The 23,536-nt window shown below is 42.1% G+C and overlaps 2 protein-coding genes across 13 annotated transcripts in view; both read left to right on the top strand.

Annotated features, from left to right (window-relative positions):
• The window catches only part of MAP4 (microtubule associated protein 4), a 225,455-nt gene that overhangs the window by 157,766 nt on the left and 44,153 nt on the right, over positions 1 to 23,536 (top strand). For 7 of the 12 annotated variants that reach the window (XM_012473817.3, XM_012473816.2, XM_012473820.3 and 4 more), the window contains exons 6-9: positions 2,771 to 2,893; positions 4,869 to 5,999; positions 7,254 to 7,373; positions 10,389 to 13,760. In XM_012473817.3, the coding sequence (XP_012329240.2) occupies positions 2,771 to 2,893; positions 4,869 to 5,999; positions 7,254 to 7,373; positions 10,389 to 13,760 (4,746 nt within the window). The remainder of the gene's footprint in view (positions 1 to 2,770; positions 2,894 to 4,868; positions 6,000 to 7,253; positions 7,374 to 10,388; positions 13,761 to 23,536) is intronic. The other 5 variants (XM_012473826.3, XM_064367035.1, XM_012473822.3 and 2 more) reach the window with 2 other exon arrangements.
• LOC105731895 (protein FAM229B-like) lies at positions 1,569 to 2,764 on the top strand. The gene has a single exon (XM_012473834.3). It carries the CDS (start codon positions 2,294 to 2,296, stop codon positions 2,534 to 2,536), a length of 243 nt encoding a protein of 80 aa, XP_012329257.1. The 5' UTR covers positions 1,569 to 2,293; the 3' UTR covers positions 2,537 to 2,764.

The following is a 23,536-nucleotide window of genomic DNA, read 5'->3' as shown; positions in this document are numbered from 1 at the left end:
TAATCCCAGCACTTTCGGGAGGCTGAGGTGGGTGGATCATGAGGTCAGGAGTTCGAGACCAGCCTGGCCAATATGGTGAAACCCCACCTCTACTTAAAATACAAAAAATTAGCCCAGGCATGCTGATGTGCGCCTCTACTCCCAGCTGCTCAGGAGGCTGAGGCAGGAGAATTGCTTGAACCCGGGAGGTGGAGGTTGCAGTGGGCCAAGATTGCACCACTGCATTCCAACCTGGGTGACAGAGCAAGACTCCATTTCAAAAAAAAATTTTGAGAAGTGATGAGATGAAGGATAAAGATTTTTGAGTCTCCAGGGCTGGCAAATATTGGGAGGCAAGTAAATGGTAGGTAAAAGCTAGTTAGTAAAGGTTTCTGTGTAGATTCCTATGGTGCCATCTCCAGGCTAATAATAGCCTTCAGCTTAAAAATGTCCTTATGTCAAAGTAGCATATTTTCGGGTGGCATATTCTGATCTCCTTTAGTTGTTTAATGCTAAACGATTCAACATGGCCTTTCACACATCACCTTTGAAGTTAACCACTAAGAAAAGACAGATTTAGGGGCTCTGGCTGTGACAAGGCTCTCTTTGGATTAATCAAAGGAGACAACTCACAGATTCACAATTGGGCTGTGATTTCCCATTTTTTTTTGAGACAGGATCTCACTCGGTCTACCCAGGCTGGAGTACAGTGATGCGATCAAGGCTAACTGCAGCCTTGACTTCCCGACTCATGTGATCCTCCCACTTCAATCTCCTGAGTAGCTGGGATTACAGGCATGTACCACTATGCCTGGCTAATTTTTTGTAGAGATAGGGTCTTGCCACGTTGCCCAGCCTGGTCTCAAATTCCTGGGCTCAAGTGATCCACCCGCCTCAGCCTCCTAAAGTGCTGGGATTACAGGCATGACCCTTTGCACCCCGCCACATTTGTCTAGTTGTTCATTTACAACCAGACACAGTGGCTCATGCCTGTAACACTAACACTTTGGGAAACTGAGGCAGGAAGATTGCTTGAGCCCAGGAATTTGAAACCAATCTGGACAACAGAGTGAGATCCTGTCCTACAAAAAAAATTTTAAATTCAGCCAGGTGTGGTGGCACATACCTACAGGAGGCTGAGGTGGAAGGATTGCTTGAGCCCAGAAGGTCAAGGCTGCAGCGAGCCATGATCATGCCACTGTACCCCAGCCTAGACAACAGAGTGAGACCCAGTCTCAAAAAAAAATAAATTAATTAATAAACCAGCTGGGCTTGGTGGCTTACACCTATAATCCCAGCAGTTTGGGAGGCCAAGGCAGGTGGATCACTTGAGGCCAGGTGCAGTGGCTCATACCTGTAATCCCAGCAGTTTGGGAGGCGGAAGTGGGCAGATCACCTGAGGTCAGGAGTTCGAGAGCAGCCTAGCCAACATAGTGAAACCCCATCTCTACTAAAAATACAAAAATTACAGGATGCCTGTAATCCCAGCTACTCAGGAGGCTGAGGCAGGAGAATCATTTGAACCTGGGAGGCGGAAGTTGCAGTGAGCTGAGGTCATGCCATTGCACTCCAGCCTGGGTGACAAGAGTAAGACTCCATCTCATAAATAAATAAATAAAATAAAATAAAAATATGAAAATTATCTGGGCTTGGTGGCGCATGCCTGTAATCCCAGCTACTTGGGTGGCTGAGGCAGGAGAATCACTTGAACCTGGGAGGTGGAGGTTGTAGTGAGTTGAGATCATGCCACTGCACTCCAGCCTGGGCAAAAGAGTGAAACTGCCTCTCAGAAACAACAACAAAAACCTGCTACAAAGTATCTTTGTAAAATTGTCTTCTAATATTGGAAAAGGAGGTGTTAATCTCATTTTGCAGAGGAAGAAATTAAGGCTCACAATTCTTTACTATAGTATATTATGTTGGTTATGGTGTTAGAACCAGAGTTCAATCATTGATGTTTTGAATCTTTATATTATCCTGTAGAAAGTAGACAATGAATGTTGATTAGTGTCATATTGGGATATACCATACCACCTACTAACAACTAGCTAAAGCCTGAAGAATGTCAGCAGTGTTTCCTTTAAAATTTTTTGGCATTGGCTTTGTCAACATCTTTGAGCGACTATGGCTTTGGAGGCCGGGCAGGTAGGAAACTATGTGAAAGAATCTTCCGATGTCATAATTTCCGGGTGTCACTGGAACATTTGATCATCATTCCTTTGGCAATTCCAGGCTTCTGTGGAAGGTCAGTAGAAGCATTGATTTATTCACCTCTACAGGAACAGACTCAGCCTATATTGGTTTTCAGTGAATTATGCCTTTTCAGTTTGGGACCCAGCCAGGGAAGTTTCCAGTGGAAGGAGGAGATTCTTCAGTTGGGCTGGAACCGGGGATGAGCTCCAGTGCTGCCTGTAATGGGAAGGAGATGTCACCAACCAGGCAACTCCGGAGATGCCCTGGAAGTCATTGCCTGACAATAACTGATGTTCCTATCACTGTCTATGCAACAATGAGAAAGCCACCTGCACAAAGCAGCAAGGAAATGCATCCTAAATAGCATCATTAAGTCTTTTGTCAAGGTCTGACTAGGTCAAGGTAATGGACCAGTATCATCTTGTGATCTGGTAAACAAATAAAAGTGGTGGCACCTTTGGAAAAAAAAAAAATTTTTTTTGGCATTGCTTTTATTAGTCTATCTTCCTGGCAATATATGCAGCTGATTTTAAATATCAGATATCATTTGTTTCCAGTGTTTACCAAATTGCAAAATGTGTTTGTGTTTCGATATTAGGTATGTCTCCCTGCAACACAGCTGTTGTACCTCAGGAGTGGTCTGTGGAAGCCTTAAACTCTCCACACTCACAGTCCTTTGTTTCCCCAAAGGCCAGTGCAGAACCTCCTCAACCAACAGCAGGTAAAATATCAGAGACTCCCTTTATCAGTTAATGGTTGCAGTATTGATAATCAATATAAGTCATTTGGTATATTTTTAGCAACTTACAGCAGATATAAAAATTTCAGAACTGGTCGGGTGCAGTGGCTCACACCTATAATCCCAGCACTTTGGGAGACTGAGGTGGGTGAATCAGGAATTTGAGACCAACCTGACCACAATGGTGAAACCCTGTCTCTACAAAAATACAAAAAATTGGGAGCCGCGATGGCTCCGGCCAGATGTCCTGGCGCTTGAGGAGGCGAGGCTATGAGTTCGATGCCAAGCTGGGCAATATGAGAATCTCTCATTCATTGAAAAAAAAAAAAAAAAAAATACAAAAAATTAACTGGGCGTAGTGGCAGGTGCCTGTAATCCCGGCTACTTGGGAAGCTGAGGCAGAAGAATTGTTTGAACCCAGGAGGCGGAGGTTGCAGTGAGCTGAGATCGTGCACTGTACTCCAGCCCAAATGACAGAGCGAGACTCTGTCTCAAAAAAATAAATAGATAAATAAATAAATGATTTTAGGCTGGGCGCAGTGGCTCAGGCCTATAATCCCAGCACGTTAGGAGGCCAAGGCAGGTGGATCATAAGGTCAAGAGATCGAGACCATCCTGGCCAACATGGTGAAACTTCGTCTACTAAAAATACAAAAATTAGCTGAGTGTGGTGGCATACGCCTGTAGTCCCAGCTACTTGGAGACTGAGGCAGGAGAGTCAGTTGAACCCAGGAGGCAGAGATTGCAGTGAGCCGAGATCGTGCCACTGCACTCCAGCCTGGCAACAGAGTGGGACTCTGTCTCAAAAAAAAATTTTTTTCAGAACTGTCACAAATGTTTGCTTATATTAATGATATCACCACTAGAGGAATTATTGAACTACAACTCTTAGGGTTAATGGGCAAATAAATAAAAAAATTTTTTTTTTTAATATATATATGTTTTTTACATCACATTTTCATTGTATTGGGTATCTAATTTTTAAAAGTTCAGTATAGATTTGCGGCTGGGTGTGGTGGCTCACACCTGTAATCTCAGCACTTTGGGAAACTGATGCAGGCAGATCACTTGAGGTCAGGAGTTCCAGACCAGCCTGACAAATATGGTGAAACCCTCTTTCTACAAAAAATACAAAAATTGGGCCAGGCACAGTGGCTCATACCTGTAATCCCAGCACTTTGATAGGCCGAGGTGGGCAGATCACAAGGTCAGGAGTTTGAGACCAGCCTGGCCATGCCAACATGGTGAAATCCCATCTCTACTAAAAACACAAAAATTAGCCAAGTGTGGTGGCAGGCGCCTGCAATCCCAGCTACTTGGGAGGCTGAGGCAGGAGAATTGCTTGAAACCAGAAGGTGGAGGTTACAGTGAGCCGAGATCATGCCACTGCACTGCAGCCTGGGTGAAAGAGCGAAACTCCATCTCTTAAAAAAAAAAATTAGCTGGGCATGGTGGCAGGCACCTATAATCCCAACTACTAGGGTATCTGAGACAGGAGAATCACCTGGACCCTGGAGCCAAGATCATGCTACTGTACTCCATCCTGGGCAACCCAGAGTGAGACCCCATCTCAAAGAGAAAAAATTCAGTACAGATTTAGAACTCTGGGGTTTTTCTTGATAGGAAGCATGACTGACCTGTTGTCCCACAGATTCTCTTTCCAATACTAATTCTGTGCACTTGTTTTTTTTTTTTTTTTGAAGCCTGTGTTTTCTCTCTTCTTTGCCTTTTCTCCTCCACTGCTTGTCCTCCTACTATCTTACATCTTATTCTTCCAAGTGTTAAGACTGTCAAAGAGTAGGCAGAATAGGTTACTTGACATTAGCTTCTTAGTTATGTGTACAGTCTTATGGTCACAAAAGCCAAATACTCTTATGCCTGAAGAAAGTAAACATTTTTAATGCAAAGGTATGAGTAGAAAATGATGTGTCCTAAATTTCCAATTTTTTTCCCTTAGAGCTAGCCAAGGAAATAGAAATGGCATCAGAAGAAGAGAGGCCACCAGCACAAGCATTGGAAATAATGATGGGACTGAATACTGCGGATATGGCACCATCTAAAGAAACAGAGATGGCCCTCACCAAGGACATGGCACAAAAAGTGGCATTGGCTAAAGATACGGAACCACCCACCAAATTAGATGGGACTCTGGCCAGGGACACACAGCCATCCATGGAATCAGATATGGCCCCAGTCAAGGACATGGAACTACCCATAGAAACAGAAGTGACCCCAGTTAAGGATGTCGGATGGCCCACAGAAACAGATATGTCTTTGGCCAAGCATGTGGTACTGCCCACAGAAACAGGGGTAGCCCCAGCCAAGAATGTGACACTGTTCAAAGAAACAGAGAGGGCACCTCCTATAAAAATGGACTTGGCCCCTTCCAAGGACATGGGACCACCCAAAGAAAACGAGATAGCCCTAGCCAAGGGTTTGGTGTTACCCTCAGAAATAGAGGTGGCACAGGCTAAGGACATTATATCATCCACAGAAATATCCTCCGCTGAGAAAGTGACTTTGTCCTCCGAAACAGAGGTAGCCCTGGCTATCGACATGGCACAGCCCCCAGAAACCAATGTGGTCTTGACCAAGAATAAAGCACTGCCTTTAGAAGCAGAGGTGGCCCCAGTCAAGGACATGGCTCGACTCCCAGAAACAGAAATGGTCCTGGGCAAGGATGTGGCTCCGTCCACAGAAAAAGAAGTGGCCTCACTGAAGAAGGACTTATCTCCACTGTCAGAAACAGAAATGGCTCTGGGCAAGGGTGTGACTCCACCTCCAGAAACAGAAGTAGTTCTCATCAAGAACGTATGTCTGCCTCCAGAAACAGAGGTGGTCCTGACTAAGGACCAGGTCCCAGCACCCAAAACAGAAGCAGCCCTGACTAAGGATGGGTTTCTGACCCCGGCCAACGATGTGACTCCAGCCAAAGATGTTGCACCACTCTCAGAAACAGAGACAACATCAGTTCCAATTAAAGACATGGAAATTGCACAAACACAAAAAGGAATAAGTGAGGATTCCCATTTAGAATCTCTGCAGGATGCGGAGCAGTCAGCTGCACCTACTTTGATGATTTCACCAGGTACGTGCTTGTGCTTATTCTCAGTATTTCTCTCTACCAGGGTGTAGTCTCAAGAAGACTAAGGACAAACATCATGCCAGGTAAAGTACAGACAGTCACGCTGTACTTTGCAAGTTTATTCATACTCCTGCTCTCCTAGACAACTCTTTCTCACCTTTACCCTCCTCCCACCTCCAACACCTTTTCTATCTTCATTCTCTGCTGATTGTCCTGTTTTTCTTTCAGATAATTCAAGCAATAAAATGAACATCCACAAACTTTTATTCTTTTACCTACCCAGCTACTTGTGTCTGTATCCATGGACTCTGCTTATGAAAATGCTTCTGTTTTTTTTTTTTTTGAGACGGCGTTTCGCTCTTGATACCCAGGCTGGAGTGCAATGGCGCGATCTCGGCTCACCGCAACCTCCGCCTCCCGGGTTCAGGCAATTCTCCTGCCTCAGCCTCCTGAGTAGCTGGGATTACAGGCATGCGCCACCGTGCCCAGCTAATTTTTTGTATTAGTAGAGACAGGGTTTCACCATGTCGACCAGCATGGTCTCGATCTCTTGACCTCGTGATCCACCCGCCTCGGCCTCCCAAAGTGCTGGGATTACAGGCTTGAGCCACCGCGCCCGGCCGCTTCTGTTTTTATAAGTAAACTGTTCCTGCTCCTAATTAAGACCAAACTCTCCTTATTTTGCAGTAGATTCCATCTCCTCTTTCCTACTTGATATGTTGCCCTACGTATTTTCCTCATTTTTTGTCCCTCATCAATTTAAATCCTTTTCTATTGGATCATTCCCACCAACTTACAAACATTTATTATTTTTCCCATAATCCCAGCACTTTGGGAGGCCGAGGCAGGCAGATCATGAGGTCAGGAGATCAAGACTATCCGATCCAACATGGTGAAACCCTGTCTCTACTAAAAATACAAAAAAAACCTTAGCTGGATGTGGCAGCCCACACCTGTAGTCCTAGCTACTCAGGAGGCTGAGGCAGGAGAATTGCTTGAACCCAGGAGGCAGAGATTGTGGTGAGCGAGATCGCGCCACTGCACTACAACCTGGGCGACAGTGCAAGACTTCGTCTCAAAAAAAAAAAAAAAATGAGAAACCCTCCCAACTTCAGTTTCCAACTACCACTTTACTTCTCTGCTGCCCCTTGTAGGAGAACTCCTCAGAAATGAATCCCATATTCAATTTCTGGCAGGTGGAAAATGGTTGAAATAGTGCTTCTCTGAAAAGTGTGTGCTTTTTGTTACTACCTTTAGAACCTGTCACAGATATGGGGGAAAAGTGCAGCTTGCCAGCCAATGAAGATTCTGTGTTAGAAAAACTAGAGGAAAAGAAACCATGCAACAGTCAACCTGAGCTTTCTTCAGAGACCTCAGGTAAGTTAAGAAAACAAAAGGAATTCTGAAACAAATTAGGGCGATGGAGTAGTGATGGTAGACATTGTCTCTAGTTCCCTGTTGTATGGTGGTAATCAGCAGTATAATTTACGAAGTTAATTCTCTTAGACAGATTTTATCTTGTTTAGACAGAAAGGCAGCTTGTTATATCTTTTTTTTGAGAAGGTGTCTCGCTCTATCACCAGGCTGGAGTGCAGTGGCGCAATCTCAGCTCGCTGCAACCTCCGCCTCCTGGGGTTCAAGTGATTCCTCTGCCTCAGCCTCCTGAGTAGCTGGGACTATAGGCGCATGCCACCACGCTTGGCTGGTTTTTTGTATTTCAGTAGAACAGGGTTTCACCATGTTGGCCAGGATGGTCTCGATCTCCTGACCTTGTATTCTGCCTGCCTCGGCCTCCCAACGTTCTGGGATTATAGGCATGAGCCACTGCACCTGGCCTGTTATATCTTTAAAAATTACTACTACAGCAAATCAGGACACCTAAGTTTTTTTTTCTTTACTGTTTTTTGTTTGTTTGCTTGTTTTTTTGAGACAGAGTTTTGCTCTGTCGCCCAGGCTGGAGTACACTGGCGTGATCTCAGCTCACTGCAACCTCTACCTACCGGGTTCAAACGATTCTCCTGCCTCAGCCTCCCAAGTAGCTGGGATTACAGGCATGCACCACCATACTCAGCTAATTTTTGTATTTTTAGTAGAGACAGGGTTTTACCATGTTTTCCAGGCTGGTCTCGAATTCCTGACTTCAGGTGATCTCCCTGCCTCCACCTCCCAAAGTGTTAAGATTATCAGACATGAGCCACTGCACCCGGCCTTCTCCACTGTTTTCTTATTTTTTTCTGTTTTTTTTTCTCCCTCACCCCAGTGAATCGTCACTGTTTTCATAGTGAAGAAACGACACCAAAATTTGATCCAGTTCAGTTGTTCGTTATTCTATCCTGTGTGGTCTTAGGCAAGTTACATAACTTGCCCATATCTCAGTTTACTCAGCTATAAGATAAATTAATTGGTCAAATGATCTCTAGAGCCTTATTGGTTACAGTGTTCCATGGCCCAACAGCATCTGCAATGCCTGAGAGCCTGTTAGAAATGCAGAACCTTGGGCTCTACCTCAGGCTTTTGTAATTATAATCTGCATTTTAATAATGATATTAAAGATATCATTATTAAATGATATCTTTAATATCAGATAATTCTAATTTTTATTAAACTGTGAGAGGTACTGCTCTAAAATACTTTCCAACTTAAAATCTGATTATTCAGTGAATTTTAAGATTACCTGGTTTTGATGAGCCAAAAGCATATGTATATGGTTATCAACTTGATTTTCTGTTTACTTTTCTGTGACTATGATTGGAATATGGACATCCTGAGGGCAGGGACCATAACTTATTTTACTTAGAATCTCTAGTACTTTGCATACACTATCTAGCACAATAAATCAAATGCTTATTTTGTACAAAATGCACCATGTTAAGGCACATAGATATTTAAGTCCCAGTCTTTGCCCCCAAATTATTATATTATAACCTGAATGAAGAGAGAAGTTCTCAGGCATGAACTCTGAAACTCAAGATTTACGTAATAATTGAATAAAATAGCATAAAAGATGGCACTGAATAGCTGCTGATTAATTGCTGAATTAAATTTTATAAATACTGTGGGGTGTTATAGCCTAGCAAGTTTTTGAGCGATGCAATAATTAACCTAAGATATTAAATAAACGGTAGGATTTAGATGATATTGGAAAGAAAAGGACAAGAATGAAAGATACGATTTACATATTATAATACTCCTGGAAATCAGTTTATTGGGTCAGACTTTACAGGAGCTGGCATAGACCTGCTCTTAATGAGACTCTTTCCAGGATCTTGGATCCATATTAACTTGGAGGCAGGTTGGACCAGATCACCTGCTGAAGCTCTTCCAAAGGTGCTCATCTTAATTGTTGAAATTAATTATCCTACTTAACATTATATATATTTCTCTGTCTTTTGGGAAGTACATTTAGGAGCAGAACGTTGAAATTTAACATATTTATCTTTCAAAGTAGGATGCTTTTGTTCTGGAATGATGAAAATTTTTCTCTGACCAAAATGTGGATTCATTATATTTTGTGTATGTGCGTGAAGTGACTTAGGTCTGGCCTTCTGATCTAGTTCCCAGAATCCATCTGGTTTGTTTGACAAGTATTAGTTTAATATTGATGACCAACTCTTAGAATTAAAAATTCTGTCCAAAATCATGTATATTTAACTGAAACAACTAATAAATTTCACCAAAAAAGAGGCAAGCACTAATAATGACCAATATAAATCAGATGAGATTTATAGGCAGTAAGTGCTTATTTTAGAGGTTAGAAGATTTGAAACATTTCTTTTTTCTTTTTTCTTTTTTTTTTTTTGGAGACAGATTCTTGCTCTGTCACCCAGACTGGAATGCAATGGCACGATCTTGGCTTACTGCAACTTCTGCCTCCTGGGTTCCAGCAACTCTCTTGCCTCAGCCTCCTAAGTAGCTGGGATTACAGGCACGCGCCACCATGCCCGGCTAATTTTTTTTTGTATTTTTAGTAGAGACAGGGTTTCACCATGTTGGTCAGACTGGTCTTGAACTCCTGACCTTGTGATCCACCCGCCTTAGGCTCCCAAAGTGCTGGGATTACAGGCATAAGCCACCATGCCCAGCCCAAAATTTCATTTTTTAAAGTTCAGTCCTGCTATGTCTGAAATGAAGTATTTCAAATATTTTATAAATATGTTTGAAAACAGTGTTTACCTGAGATGATGATCTATGTTAAATATTTTTGTTAGCGCCAGTTAAAAGTGAGAGATGTTTTAGAAAAAAACTTTTCCTGAGCAAATTACATTAAGTAATATATGGATTGGTGAAAATAGTCTACTTAAATGAGTTATTATATGGTCTGGGGTTTTTTGTTTGTTTGTTTGTTTTCTTTTTAAGAAACAATAACAAGGAGTTTTTTGTTTGGAATTTTAGCCAACTTCATGTTTTGCGGTACCCCTCCCACACAAGCCAAACAAGCTTGCAGACCCAGTGACCACAGGTCAGCCCGGCCCAAGCCTGCCAGGGTCCCTCCTGAGCTGCTGGGAGGCCCTCCTCCGTGGAAGACTCTTGATCACAGGCTGGGCCACTGCTCTTTGTCTGAGTCAGATTGGGTCTCTGGTTCATCCTCCTGTGGTGAACCTGGGAACCAAAGGAAAAGTATTCATGTTGACTCACTTGAACCCCAGAGGGATCTTGGCAGGGAGTCCTGGGATATAGAAGGCACACCAATCATGATGAAGAAAAAGAAGAAGAAACCAAAACAAAAGAGATACTCTCAACCCCGGGCTGGAGGACCTTGGAATGATGACAATGCAGATAAGCCTAAAGGTCATCCCTTTCCAGCTGACACACAAAAAGCAGGTGTTCTTCCCAGCCAGCCTACCACTATGGGTACAGAATATGGACTTGTATCTGGAGAAAACTTGAAAAGGGAATGTGTAGTTGACTCTAGTACAGCCAGACTGGTAGCTGAGAACTTTGTCTCAGACAGTCTAAGAATTCCTTTATGTCCTTCAGAAGAACTCCCAAAAACTGCAGTAAGTTCTCAGTCCACACTGAGAGTAGATGAAGAGAGCAAAGGTAACAAGTCAGTACCACAAAGCCAAGACAAGAAATTGCTGAAGCAACATGAATACATACCACAGCCTGCACCCCACCTGAAGATTCCTGTGGATAAAAACCAGTCAGTAGGCCCTCTAAATCTGAAAGGGCCCCTAGCAAAAGTTTCAGCATGCAATGTAGAAACTCCTTTGGATAGCACACTCAAAGAGGGTTGCTCTCCTGTCTTGGACCAAGAGGTTATGGGTATAGTTTTAAAACCCACAGCAGCAAAAGAACTACCAAATTTGATAGCAAGTAACCTATTAGAATGTAATCTAAAAGAAGGGAATAATGAAAGCAAAATGACTAAACTGCAGAATGTCAAACAGAAAGAATTTGCTGAAGAAGCTGAAGAGGATAAAGAACTAACAAAGGAAGTTTTTCCCAAGCAAAGACAAGAGATTAGCATCTTTACTTCTGAGCAGCTGCAGGGCCAAGTGATGGTACAGGTCCCTGGGCTAGAGAATGAACCATTTAAGAGAATGGCAGGTGATGGCAAAAGCAGGAAGGGAAGGGGAAGTTCTGGGAAAATGAGAACAGATTCTGGGAAGGTAAAAGCAAAATCTGAGCTGCCGTTTCTTCTGGACAGCCAGAAGGAAGGAAGGGCTGTCCTCATACAGAGTGAGCCAGTCCCTAAAACTGAAGGAATGGCTACTCAGGATAAGAGTGAGGAGCTGGGGCTGAATTCTTCAAAGCAACCAGGCACTATGACTGATCTCATGGAGGCAGCAGTGATAGGGGAGCCTAAAGAGACTACTCAGCTTAAGGTGGCAGACACCTTGCAGGCATTGATTCCCTTGGAAAGTAGATCAAACAGGACTCAGACTTCTGGTGTTAGGACAGAAACAGGAGATGGAGTCAAAGATATGGGTGTCAGTAACCAGAGCAAGGAAGGAAAATGTCCTTGGAAGGATCATGAGGCAGCTCCTTGGATTTATGAAAAGCCTAAAAAGAGAGGCAATGAAGGCAAAAGCAGAAAGTTTAGAAATAATTATTCCACACAGCCTGCTAGAATGGAGAGGAAGGAGGAAATCCTCAACTCACCTTTTGAAGGGAAGGATGGAGTTGCTGGTAGTATTCCCCATAAAAGCAAGGAATTAGGACTTACTTTCCCCAAAATACATGATTCTTTGTTCTCACATACACCAGGTACACCCACAGTCGAAGTAGTTGACAGAAAGGGTGGAAATGTTGAGATTAATTTTGTTGAGCTTGGGACACTTGAGGAAAACAAAACAAGTACAGTCAAGGCTTCTGCTGTTACTGAACCAGCTGCCAAGGTGACAGATGTGAACTGCGAAGAGCAAATCCAGGGAGCAGGATTTGCTCCTTCAGTAGTATCTGAGGAGAATGAGACAGATGCAGCCAATAAACACACTGCAGTAGCTGACAAACCAAGTAAAAGGAGTAATGATGGAAAAAATAAAAAGGTTAAAAATAGTTTTCCTGAGAAACACATTCTGGAGAATAAGATAGATGCAACAAAAATACATGTTCCCATGGAAACCACAGGGGACCAGGGAATGGAAGGAATGGCCTATATGGACGAAAATAGAAATATTACATTTACCTGTCCCAGAACACCATCAGAGCTGATGAATAAGTCATTTCCTCTAGAGGTTCTGAAATCAGCAGCCTGTGAAAAACTGCACACTCCTACTTCTCAAGTAGTAAAGGAAGGTGATTCCTTTCCAGATACCTTGGCAAAAAATGAGCAAGAGATAACCCCAGCCCAGATTTCTAAATCATTAGTAGTAGATAACTACACCAAAGATGGAGTCCCAGGTCAAGAAAGACCCAAGGCTCCCTCTGCTGTTGTGCCCTCTACAAGCACAGGAGGAGTTGCTCTGCCTATTACAGCAGCCATAGAAACAGTTAACAGTCATGGAGATAACTCTCTTAAGAATAAAGGTGAGCTTGCTGATTCTATGAAAAATGAAGCAGGGATCGATGAAGGGCATGTGGTAGGAGAATATGAGTCAGTGCACAATGGTGCATCTAAGCATTCAGTAGAGAAAGTCACAGAGCTAGCAAAAGGTCACTTCCTTCCTGGAGTGCGAGTAGAAGACCAGAGCCTACCAAGAGAGGTCGGAGCCCTAGAAGCATATGCAGATAGAGGTAATTTCCCAGCACATTTAGTGAACAAAGAGAAAGAGACTAAAGAAGGGTCTGCTCCAGTTCAACTTCCTGACTTACTAGAAGACAAAGCACAAAAGCTCAGTTTTTGTGAGGACCAAAATACTCAAGATAGAAATTCCAGGGGTCCAGATAGTTTGAATAAGCAGGTAAATCTGACTCTTTTGTCTCCAAAAAGTGAAAATGATAAATTGGAAGGGATTAGTCTGGCTTGTAAAATCATGGAATTGGAAAGTGTTTCCTTGCCAACACCAGAAATCAGGTCAGATTTCTTACATAGCAAAGCTGAAGCTCCTCCTTCAGAGGTGGTGGATAAGTTAGTAATAATGACTGCTTCCAAGGGTGTTCAACTCCCAGAACCCAAACATAAGATCTCGGAGACACCTCAGAAAATGACAGAAAAATCTGAATCAAAGACACTGGGAGAAGGGAAAAAGGAAGATAAAAGCAAAATGGCAGAACCAATGAAAGGCTACATGAGACCCACCAAGTCCCGTGGACTTACTCCACTTTTGTCAAAGTCTACAATCCAGGAACAAGAGAGATATAAGCAACTGAAGTCCACTGGTATGAACCTGCCATGGGGAAATGTGTGTGCTTGTGGCTTTTGAGTCAGCATCAAAAAGGCAAAGAGCTCGTGCCTTGGCTCCATCCAGACTCTAATCATCCTTGTTAATCATTGGTTTGTTGGCATGAAACCTGTAACTGCTGTTGTGTGTTTTCTGCAGCCAGTGTGTTCCTTGTGTCCAGCTTGAGGAGGCTGGTAACTTGGTTGCATGCCTATTTACCCAGCACTGAACGTTGAATTTTAGGGGAAGTTGAATTTTCAATGAATTGTCTAACAGAAGACCTATCATCATCCATTTCTTAATTTGTTTTTAATTGTGCCTCCTATGTATAAAATTTACAGCTAAATTTTAATCATTACTTGATATAAGGATTCACAGGATAAAAGAAAAAATATTTTATGTCTAACTATATGCATAAGATTTTTTTCACTGTATGTGTAGCTTGTGCTGGTGGGACTAAATATCCAAATTGCTTTTAGGTTAAATGAAATCAGTCTACCTCCTTATGAGGAAATGGTGGCCTCAAACCAGCATTGGTAGGCACAGATTTATTTGTGTTTCTAGTAGTGGAAAACGATCTCTTAATAATACAGATACATTTTTGACCAGTCTGTTGTTTATATCCATTGGCCCACAGTTGCATGTGAGTTTCAGTTTTGGGCATAGTCTATGTCCACCAAACATAGTCCATAAAACTTGCCCATGTTGTGTTCCTCGTAATTGGAATGAGTCAAGTAATTGGAATGAGATTGAAAAGATAGTTCCTTTAAGATTTAGAAATGAGGCCGGATGCTGTGGCTCACGCCTGTAATCCCTGCACTTTGGGAGACCAAGGTGGGTGGATCACCTGAGGTCAAGAGATCGAGACCAGCCTGACCAACATGGTGAAACCCCATCTCTACTAAAAATACCAAAATTAGCCGGGCATGGTAGTGGGCACCTGTAATCCCAGCCACACAGGAGGCTGAGGGAGGAGAATCACTTGAACACAGGAAGCAGAGGTTGCAGTGAGCCGAGATCGCGCCACTGCACTCCAGCCTGGGTGACAAGAGTGAGACTCCATCTCAAAAAAAAAAAAAAAAAAAAAAAAAAAGATTTAGAAATGGTAGCACTGTTTCCGCCCACCACCAAATCCCCCAAAAAGTATACATTTAATCATGGCCTCCCTGAATCTTGCAGAAAACGTTTCCTTGTCTTTGAGATTTTTCACAACCTACAAGTGACACTATTTTTTTTTTCCTTCTTTTTTTTTCTTTTTTTTTTTTTTTTTGAGACAGAGTTTCACTCTTATTACCCAGGCTGGAGTGCAATGGCGCGATCTCGGCTCACCGCAACCTCCGCCTCCCGGGTTCAGGCAATTCTCCTGCCTCAGCCTCCTGAGTAGCTGGGATTACAGGCACGCGCCACCGTGCCCAGCTAATTTTTTTTGTATTTTTAGTAGAGACAGGGTTTCACCATGTTGACCAGGATGGTCTCAATCTCTTGACCTCGTGATCCACCCGCCTTGGCCTCCCAAAGTGCTGGGATTACAGGCGTGAGCCACCGCGCCCAGCCCAAGTGACACTATTTCTTAATCGCTGTTTCCCAGCTTGCATGATGTATCTACTAACTCCAGAATTTAAAAAACACCAATTGGTTTTAGTAGCCAGTCAGCCTTTTGGAGAGGTTTCATCATGGGATTGTGTTCTGCATGGTATGGACTTGTTCTTTTGGGTAAAGCTTGTTCTGTGCATGAATTTGTACCCACTAAGGAATACTGCTGTGTGAGTAAAGAATGCTAAAGGTTGTTATTTGCATAAGACATTCTCATCTTCTCTGTTTTTATCTTCTATTAGCTACCCTATTACCAAGACAGAAAATATAGTATGTAGAGTGCTTTCCAGCATTCATTAAGATTTCCAGCGTTCTATCCAATTCTTTCCTTTTGGTTTCTAGACCCATTCTTTAGTTTCAGCAGTGATCCAAAGGTTAACATGTAATTTCTGTGAAATCCTAGCCATCTCTTTTTGCTCAGTATTTCCAAAGAAATACAGAAAGAGGATTTGTTGTTCTTGAAGAAGCAAGACAAGTGCTGCAGAACTTTTGGGGCCCTGTCTGGGTGAGGCCAGGCACAGAGACTGTTAGCAGGGGCCTTACAGAGTGACTATGGGAAGGATAATCAGTTTTGGATAAAATTTATTCTTTCTTCTCTAAATGCAACCATACCTTTTCCCTAAGGACAATGTGTACTTTTTTTAGTAGTTAAAAAAATTTTTCAACTAATTGTTGAATAGGTTAATACGTTCACATGGTACAAAGGAGTATACAGTAAAATGTAAGTTGGCCTCCCTCCATTAAACCCCTTCCAGTTTTCCCTCTCCAGAGGCAGCCAGTGTTCATATCTTATATATCCTTCCAGACAATTTATGTATAATAAGCAATGACATATTGTATTTCCTGATTTCATATAAATGAGATGTATACATACATACTGATGTGTGCCATTTTTTTTTAACATAATGTTTAAAGAGATCTTTTGAAATCAGTATAAAGAAAGGGACCTTGTTTTTTTAAAAAATATTTTTTCTGGTACTCTGGTACATGTCTCTAGGTAAGACTTATTCTTTCTTGATACCCATTTCATTATATGGGTATATACTAATGTATTGTAGTGCTTCTTTACTGATGCAAATTTAGGTGTTTTCCAACTTTTTTCCATTAAAAATGTGGTACATAAACTATGTTTATATTTACATAATTGCATACTCATGCATGTGTGTCTAATAAAAAGGGGCTCCAGAGTAAGAATCTCTGGTTTGAAAAATACATAATCATAATTTTGATGGGTGTTTCCATATTGCTCTCTGTAGGCCTACAGAGATGTCCCTTTTAGAGAAAGGTACATCTCTACTCCCACCCTCAGCCTAGACAAGTACCTGTTTCCCTGCCTTTCTCTACTACTGTGATTTTTTTTTGGTTATGTGTACTGATCTAATAGGTGAAAAATTGTTTCTTGGCATAGATTTATTTTGTGTGTTTGTGGGTTTTTTTGTTTTTTTTTGTTTTTTTAGACAGATTCTCGCTCTGTCACTAGGCTGGAGTGCAGTGGTGCAATCTCGGCTCACTGCAACCTCCATCTCCCAGGTCCAGGCAATTCTTCTGCCTCAGCCTCCCGAGTAGCTGGGACTACAGGCACACGCCACCATGCCTGGCTAATATTTTGTGGTATTTAAAATGACTTCTTCATGTATTAACAAGTTTATAAAAGCCATCCATGTTCTGAAATTATAAAAATATTTCCTTGGCCGGGCACGGTGGCTCACACCTGTAATCCCAGCATTTTAGGAGGCTGAGGCAGGTGGATCACCTGAGGTCAGGAGTTCAAGGCCAGCCTGGTGATCTCCAACATAGTGAAACCCCGTCTGTACTAAAAATACAAAAATTAGCTGGTGGTAGGCACCTGTAATCCTAGCTACTTGGGAGACTGAGGCAGGTAAATCACTTGAACCCTGGAGGCAGAGGTTGCAGTAAGCTGAAATCACGCTATTGCACTCCAGCCTGGGCAACAAGAGCAAGACTCGATCTTACAAAAAAGAATTATCTTCTCTTCTATTAATTTTTTTACATTTTAAATCATTGGCCAATCTAGAATTTGCTTATTTGTTTATGGGCTTCTGTTTTTTTTTTTTTTTAAATATGTTTTGTTTATAAGATGTGAGGCAGGGTTACTTCGTCATCTCACCATCGTGTTTATAATCTATCTCCCACTGAAATGCCACCTTTGTCATGCTCTAAATTCCTGCATGTATTTGGTCTATTTCTGGACTTTTCTTTCCTGATCCATTGATCTTTCCGTCAGGCTTCATAATATATTTTAATATGTAACAGGACTAGCCTGACGCCTTGCCCTGTTATTTTTGAGAGTTGTCCTGACTATTCTTATTTATTGTATAGTTTTGTAGAAGAAAAAATAATCCATTCAATATATTTCTTGAAGTCACTGTTTCTAGATTATCCTAGGTAGAGTTTGTCTTGCATATTTAGTTTTTCTATGCAACAGCATAGTATGTCTTTCACGTGTTCAAGGGTTAGTTCATCACTGGTGTTTATTTTTGTTCCTCACTTTGAATTATTCATGTTAACTGCCTTGCCCACAGATGGCCACAGATTCTCACGTATCTTATTCTCATTTGTCTTGTGGTCAGATGGTGTCTGTCACCCATGGTTTCCATTGTTTGGACAGTAAAGATATTATAAGTGGTGTTGGCCGGGCACAATGGCTCACACCTGTAGTCCCAGCACTTTGGGAGGCCGAGGTAGGCAGATCACTTGAGATCAGAAGTTTGAGACCAGCCTGGCCAACGTGGTGGAACCCCGTCTCTACTAAAAATACAAAAATTAGCCACGCATGGTGGCACATCCCTGTAATCCCAGCTACTCAGGAGACTCAGGCAGGAGAATCGCTCGTTTGAACCCAGGAGGCAGAGGTTGCAGTGAGCTAAGATCGTACTACTACACTCCAGTCTGGGTGATAGAATGAGTGAGACTCCATCTCCAAAAAAAAAAAGAAAAGAAAAATATATTTTTAGTGGTTAATAAAAATAATAGTACCTCCAACTAATCCTGGGTGTTAATAATAATAGCACTGGCCAGGCACAGTGGCTCACGCCTGTAATCCTAACACTTTGGGAGGCTGAGGTGGCCGGATCACCTGAGATCAGGAGTTTGAGACCAGCCTGGCCAACATGGCGAAACCTCATCTCTACAAAAAAAAAAAAAAAAAAAAAAAAAAAAAAAAAACACATCTCTAAAAAACCTCATCTCAAAAAAAAAAAAATACAAAAATTAGCTGGGTATGATGGCACACGCCTGTAATCCCAGCTATTTGGGAGGCTCAGGGGAATGGCTTGAACCCAGGAGGCAGAGGTTGTAGTGAGCCTAGATCACACCACTGCACTCCAGCCTGGGAGAGAGAGTGAGACTCCATCTCATAAAATTAATAATAGCACCTACCAACTATTGAGTTAATATAATTTGCCTGGTTATCTAGAAATAAGTAGATAAATAGATCACATACACACACATAAACCAATACTACCAAAGATTATTTCCATTTTCCAGGTGAGAAAATGGAGGCTGTCAAGGTCACATAGCTGAAGTGCCAGGGTCAGAATGTGACTCAAAGTCTTTATGTTTCTAAGACTCCTGCTTTTCTTAGTCTTGCTTCAAAAGCTTCCAGACATTTCAGGTACTTAAAAAGAAAAAGATAAAGGTTGACAATTAGTAAATATAAAATAGAATTTTTTTTGGCTGGGCGTGGTGGCTCATGCCTGTAATCCAAGCACTTTGGAGGCCAAGGCAGGCGGATCACCTGAGGTCGGGAGTTCAAGACCAGCCTGACCAACGTGGTGAATCCCCATCTTAAAAAAAAAAAAAAAAAGACTTATTTTAGTATCTAAGCACCAATTAAACACTTTTCTACTTGGAGAAATAAAATACATCATGAGAACATAAACTGTGAATCAGAGGTTAATTTAGGATTAGAATCTAGGTCTTTTGACTCTGTCTAGTATTTTATCATCCAGAGAGAGTCTGTGTTTGATTTATTTATGTGGGGATTTTTTTGTTGTGTTTTTTAAGACGGAGTCTCATCCTCTCGCCCAGGCTGGAGTGCAGTGGCATGATCTCGGTTCACTGCAACCTCTACCTCCCGAGTTCAAGCCATTCTCCTGCCTCAGCCTCTGTAGTAGCTGGGACTACAGGTGCATGCCACCATGCCCAGCTAATTTTCTGTATTTTTAGTAGAGAAAGGGTTTCACTGTGTTAGCCAGGATGGTCTCAATCTCCTGACCTTGTGATCTGCCCACCTTGGCCTCCCAAAGTGCTGGAAATACAGGTGTGAGCCACTGTGACTCGCCTATTTACGTGTTCTTTTTAATACCCAGCCTAGAGCTTTATATATACATGATGCCTGATGACATTTTTTGAAATATAAATGAATTATCTTTTTGCTGATCTTACCCTATTTGGAAGTAGGGAAAGTGAATATATTGCCAGTCTCTTCCAGCTTACTCTTTGCTCTACTGTTATTTTTTTCATGCTGCTCTCAAATTTTGGGAAACTTTAACAGAAGGTTTCTTTGCATACTATGCATAGTGTTCCAGACAGAGAAGATTAATGCAATGCGTTGGAAAGTCTAAGCTCAACTTGTCAGAAAAGGACTTCTTATGAGATTGTGGTTTTTGTGAAGGGAAGCACAAGTTTGAAAGGATGATCCATATTAGATTCCAGCACCCACTCCATATTAGTTGTTCCCCTGGAAACCAAGTAGAACTGTGAGTGACAGTGTACTTACTTGCTATGCCGCTATTGTAAATGAGACAGTTTGGAATCCCTGTAAATAGGCCCTCCCTCTGCCATAGTGAAGCCTGGTCTGCTTATAATCTGGCTTTCCATTTCTTTCTTCAGTTTGCTTGAGCTCATCAACTGCCTTCCAGCAGCTGGGAATATCAGTTTATGGTGAAAAACTCTTCTTGGTGTGAAACTTGAAGTAATTTATAAACCCAGAATTCTAACAGTTTCAAGGCCCTTGTACATAAATAAAATATGCTCAGCAGATGAAAAAACCATTTGTTATCTTAGAACTTGCTACTATTTTACGACTGAAATACCCATTTGGTAATGTCTTTTCTTAATTGTAGTGCCATTTGTGAAGTTCCTTTCCTTATTACTCTCACCCCACTTGCCCTCTGATTCACTGGCTTTTTTTTTTTTTTTTTTTTTTTTTTTAAAAAAAAGATGGGGTTTCACCCTGATGGCCAGGCTGGTCTTGAACTCCTGACTTCAGGTGATCCACCCACCTTGGCCTCCCAAATTGCTAGGATTACAGGCGTGAGCCACCATGCCCGGCCCGGCTTTTTTTTTTTTTTTTCCTTGAAATGGAGTCTTGCTCTGTCACCAAGGCTAGGGTGCAGTGGCATGATCTCGGCCCACTGCAAGCTCCACCTCCTGGGCTCAAGCAATTCTCCTGCCTCAGCCTCTTGAGTAGCTGGGATTACAGGCACGTGCCACCATGCCTGGCTAATTTTTATATTTTTAGTAGAGATGGTTTCACCATGTTAGCCAGCTGGTCTCTAACTCCTGACCTCGTGATATGTCCACCTTGGCCTCCCAAAGTGCTGGGACCACAGGTGTGAGTCACTGCTACCATTTATTGAATCTTACTATATACTCAGTGCCATCCTAAAGTCTTTTAACCCCCAGACAATACTGTGTGGTCAGTGCTACTATTACCTTGTTCGAGCCATGACATTAAAATATTATTTGAAATGAGTCAAGCAACAATTGATTATCCTACTTTATTTTGTTAAATTTTTATTTTTTATTTTTATTATACTTTAAGTTCTGGGGTACATGTGCAAAACGTGCAGGTTTGTTACATAGGTATACACGTGCCATGGTGGTTTGCTGCATCCATCACCTGGTCATCTACATTAGGTATTTCTCCTAATGCTATCCCTCCTCTATCCCCCCACCCCCTGCTATCCTTCCCCTAGCCCCCCACACCCCTACAGACCCCCTGTATGATGTTCCCCTCCCGGTGTCCATGTGTTCTCATTGTTCAAGAACCACTTATGAATGAGAATATGTGGTGTTTGGTTTTCTGTTTCTGTGTCAGTTTCCTGAGAATGATGGTTTCCAGCTTTATCCACGTCCCTGCAAAGGACATGAACTTACTCTTTTTTATGGCTGCGTAGTATTCCGTGGTGTATATGTGCCACATTTTCTTTATTCAGTCTATCATTGATAGACATTATTTATTTATTTGAGACAAGGTCTTGTTCTGTCACCCAGGCTGAAATACAGTGGCATGATCATGGCTTACTACAGCTTCGACCTCCCAGGCTCAAACAATCCTTTTGTCTCAGCCTCCCAAGTAGTTGGGACTACAGGTTTGCACCACCATACTTGGTGAATATTTTTTGTAGAGACGGGGGTCTTACTATATTGCCCAGGCTGGTCTTGAACTCCTGGCCTCAAGCAATCCTTCTTCCTTGGCCTCCCAAAGTACTGAGATTATAGGTGTGAGGCACCATGCCTGGCTTGATTATCCTACTTTATTATTAATTTTTTTTTTCTGATTTTTGGCCCCATCAGCTTCAGAAGATTATCCTACTTTAAAAGAAGCTTCTTCCCCTCATATTCCCTCACCCTTCACTTATACTCTCTGGTTGACAAATAGCATTGGGGGATTCTGAACACAACTGTTAAAATAAAAACTTTGTTTTGATTTTCAGTATTGCAGATATATTTACTTCTTTAAAATATGAAGGGGACAGTAAGGGGCTTTTATTCTTTTTTTTATTTTATTTTTTATTCAGTCGCCCAGGCTGGGGTGCAGTGGTGCACAGCCTCCGCCTCCTGGGCTAGGGTGATACTCCTACCTCAGTCTCGAGTAGCTGGAACTACAGGTGCATGCCACCATGCCCCACTAATTTTTGTATTTCTTGTAGAGGCGGGGTTTGGCTATTTTGCCCAGGCTGGTCTTGAACTCCTGAGCTCAAGTGATCCACCCATGTCAGCCTCCCAAAGTGTATAAACACTGCCTATTGCTCTGCAAATAGCAGACACACAGCATGATTTGTACTTTTTAGTATTTAGTTTATTCATTCATTCAGTAGATACCAAGTGGCATTACTCTTGCTCTAAAAATAGACTAATAAAACACATTCTCTACTCTTCAGAGATTCCAGGGTGGAAAGCAGGCAATTTTCCTCTAGTGAGAGAAGTTTACTCTTCTGAAAGAGGATAGAAATGTGAGCTAGGTCCTATGGAAATACGGAGCAGAAAGGAACTAAGTTTTCCTACAAGACCTAGAGAAAGCTTCACACCGGAGACTCTGAAAGTATGGCTGAGAGTTTGCTAGCAAATAAAGTAGAACATTCTAGGGGACAGCTTATGTAAAGGCATACATAGTGAAGTGCAGGTGCATAGAATAAAGTCAAGTTTGGGAAACAGGGAGATCTGTGAAACATTTTGAGATGAAATTGAGGAGAAGAAAGTAAGCTCCTGAAGGCTCCTAGGGGTATTGTGTGCCTCTATAAACAGAGAATCTTAGATTTTTGCTTAAAGAAAAGTGTTCTCTTTCTACCTAGTTTAGTTGGATGATTCTCTTTACTTTTGAGGAGAGGCCATGGGAGGGTCAATACTAGGCTTAACAAAGGCTTGACATTTCTAGTTGTACTTTTTAGAGGTTTGTTTGTTCATTTGAGACGGTATCCCTCTGTTGCCCACATTGGAGTGCAGTGGCTCAATCGCAGCTCACTGCAACCTTCACCTCCCAGGTTCACGCAATTGTCCTGCTTCAGCCTCTCAAGTAGCTGGGACTACAGGTGCATGCCACCCTGCCCAGCCAATTTTTGTATTTTTAGTAGAGACGGGGTTTCACCACATTGGCCAGGCTAGTCTCAAACTCCTGACCTCAGGTGATGCACCTGCGTCAGCCTCCCAAAGTGCTGGGATTACAGGAATGAGCCACTGTGCCCAGCCTTTAGAGGATTTCTTATCCATAAGCATTTTCATGTCTTTGGTTCACATAAATCAGATTACTTGCCTCAACTTTTCATTCTGTCTATTTGCTTCTCAGCTTTTGAAAGTTAATCAGGGAGAATCATGATTTATTTTCTTCAGTTAAAACATGTAAGAAATGTTTCTAAAATGTAAAATACGGTTTCTGAAATAATTTTACATATATGTATTTATGTCTAAACTCTTGCAACATTTACTTCCGGGCAA

Source organism: Aotus nancymaae, unplaced genomic scaffold, assembly GCF_030222135.1.
Source record: "Aotus nancymaae isolate 86718 unplaced genomic scaffold, 86718_ANA_hifiasm-v0.15.2.pri h1tg000067l, whole genome shotgun sequence".
NCBI classification, from domain to species: domain Eukaryota; kingdom Metazoa; phylum Chordata; class Mammalia; order Primates; family Aotidae; genus Aotus; species Aotus nancymaae.
This window is presented reverse-complemented; position numbering and strand designations above follow the sequence as displayed.

Excerpts from the sequence above, each read along its gene's own strand:
- LOC105731895 (XM_012473834.3), top strand. The coding sequence starts at position 2,294 with ATGCCTTTTCAGTTTGGGACCCAGCCAGGGAAGTTTCCAGTGGAAGGA.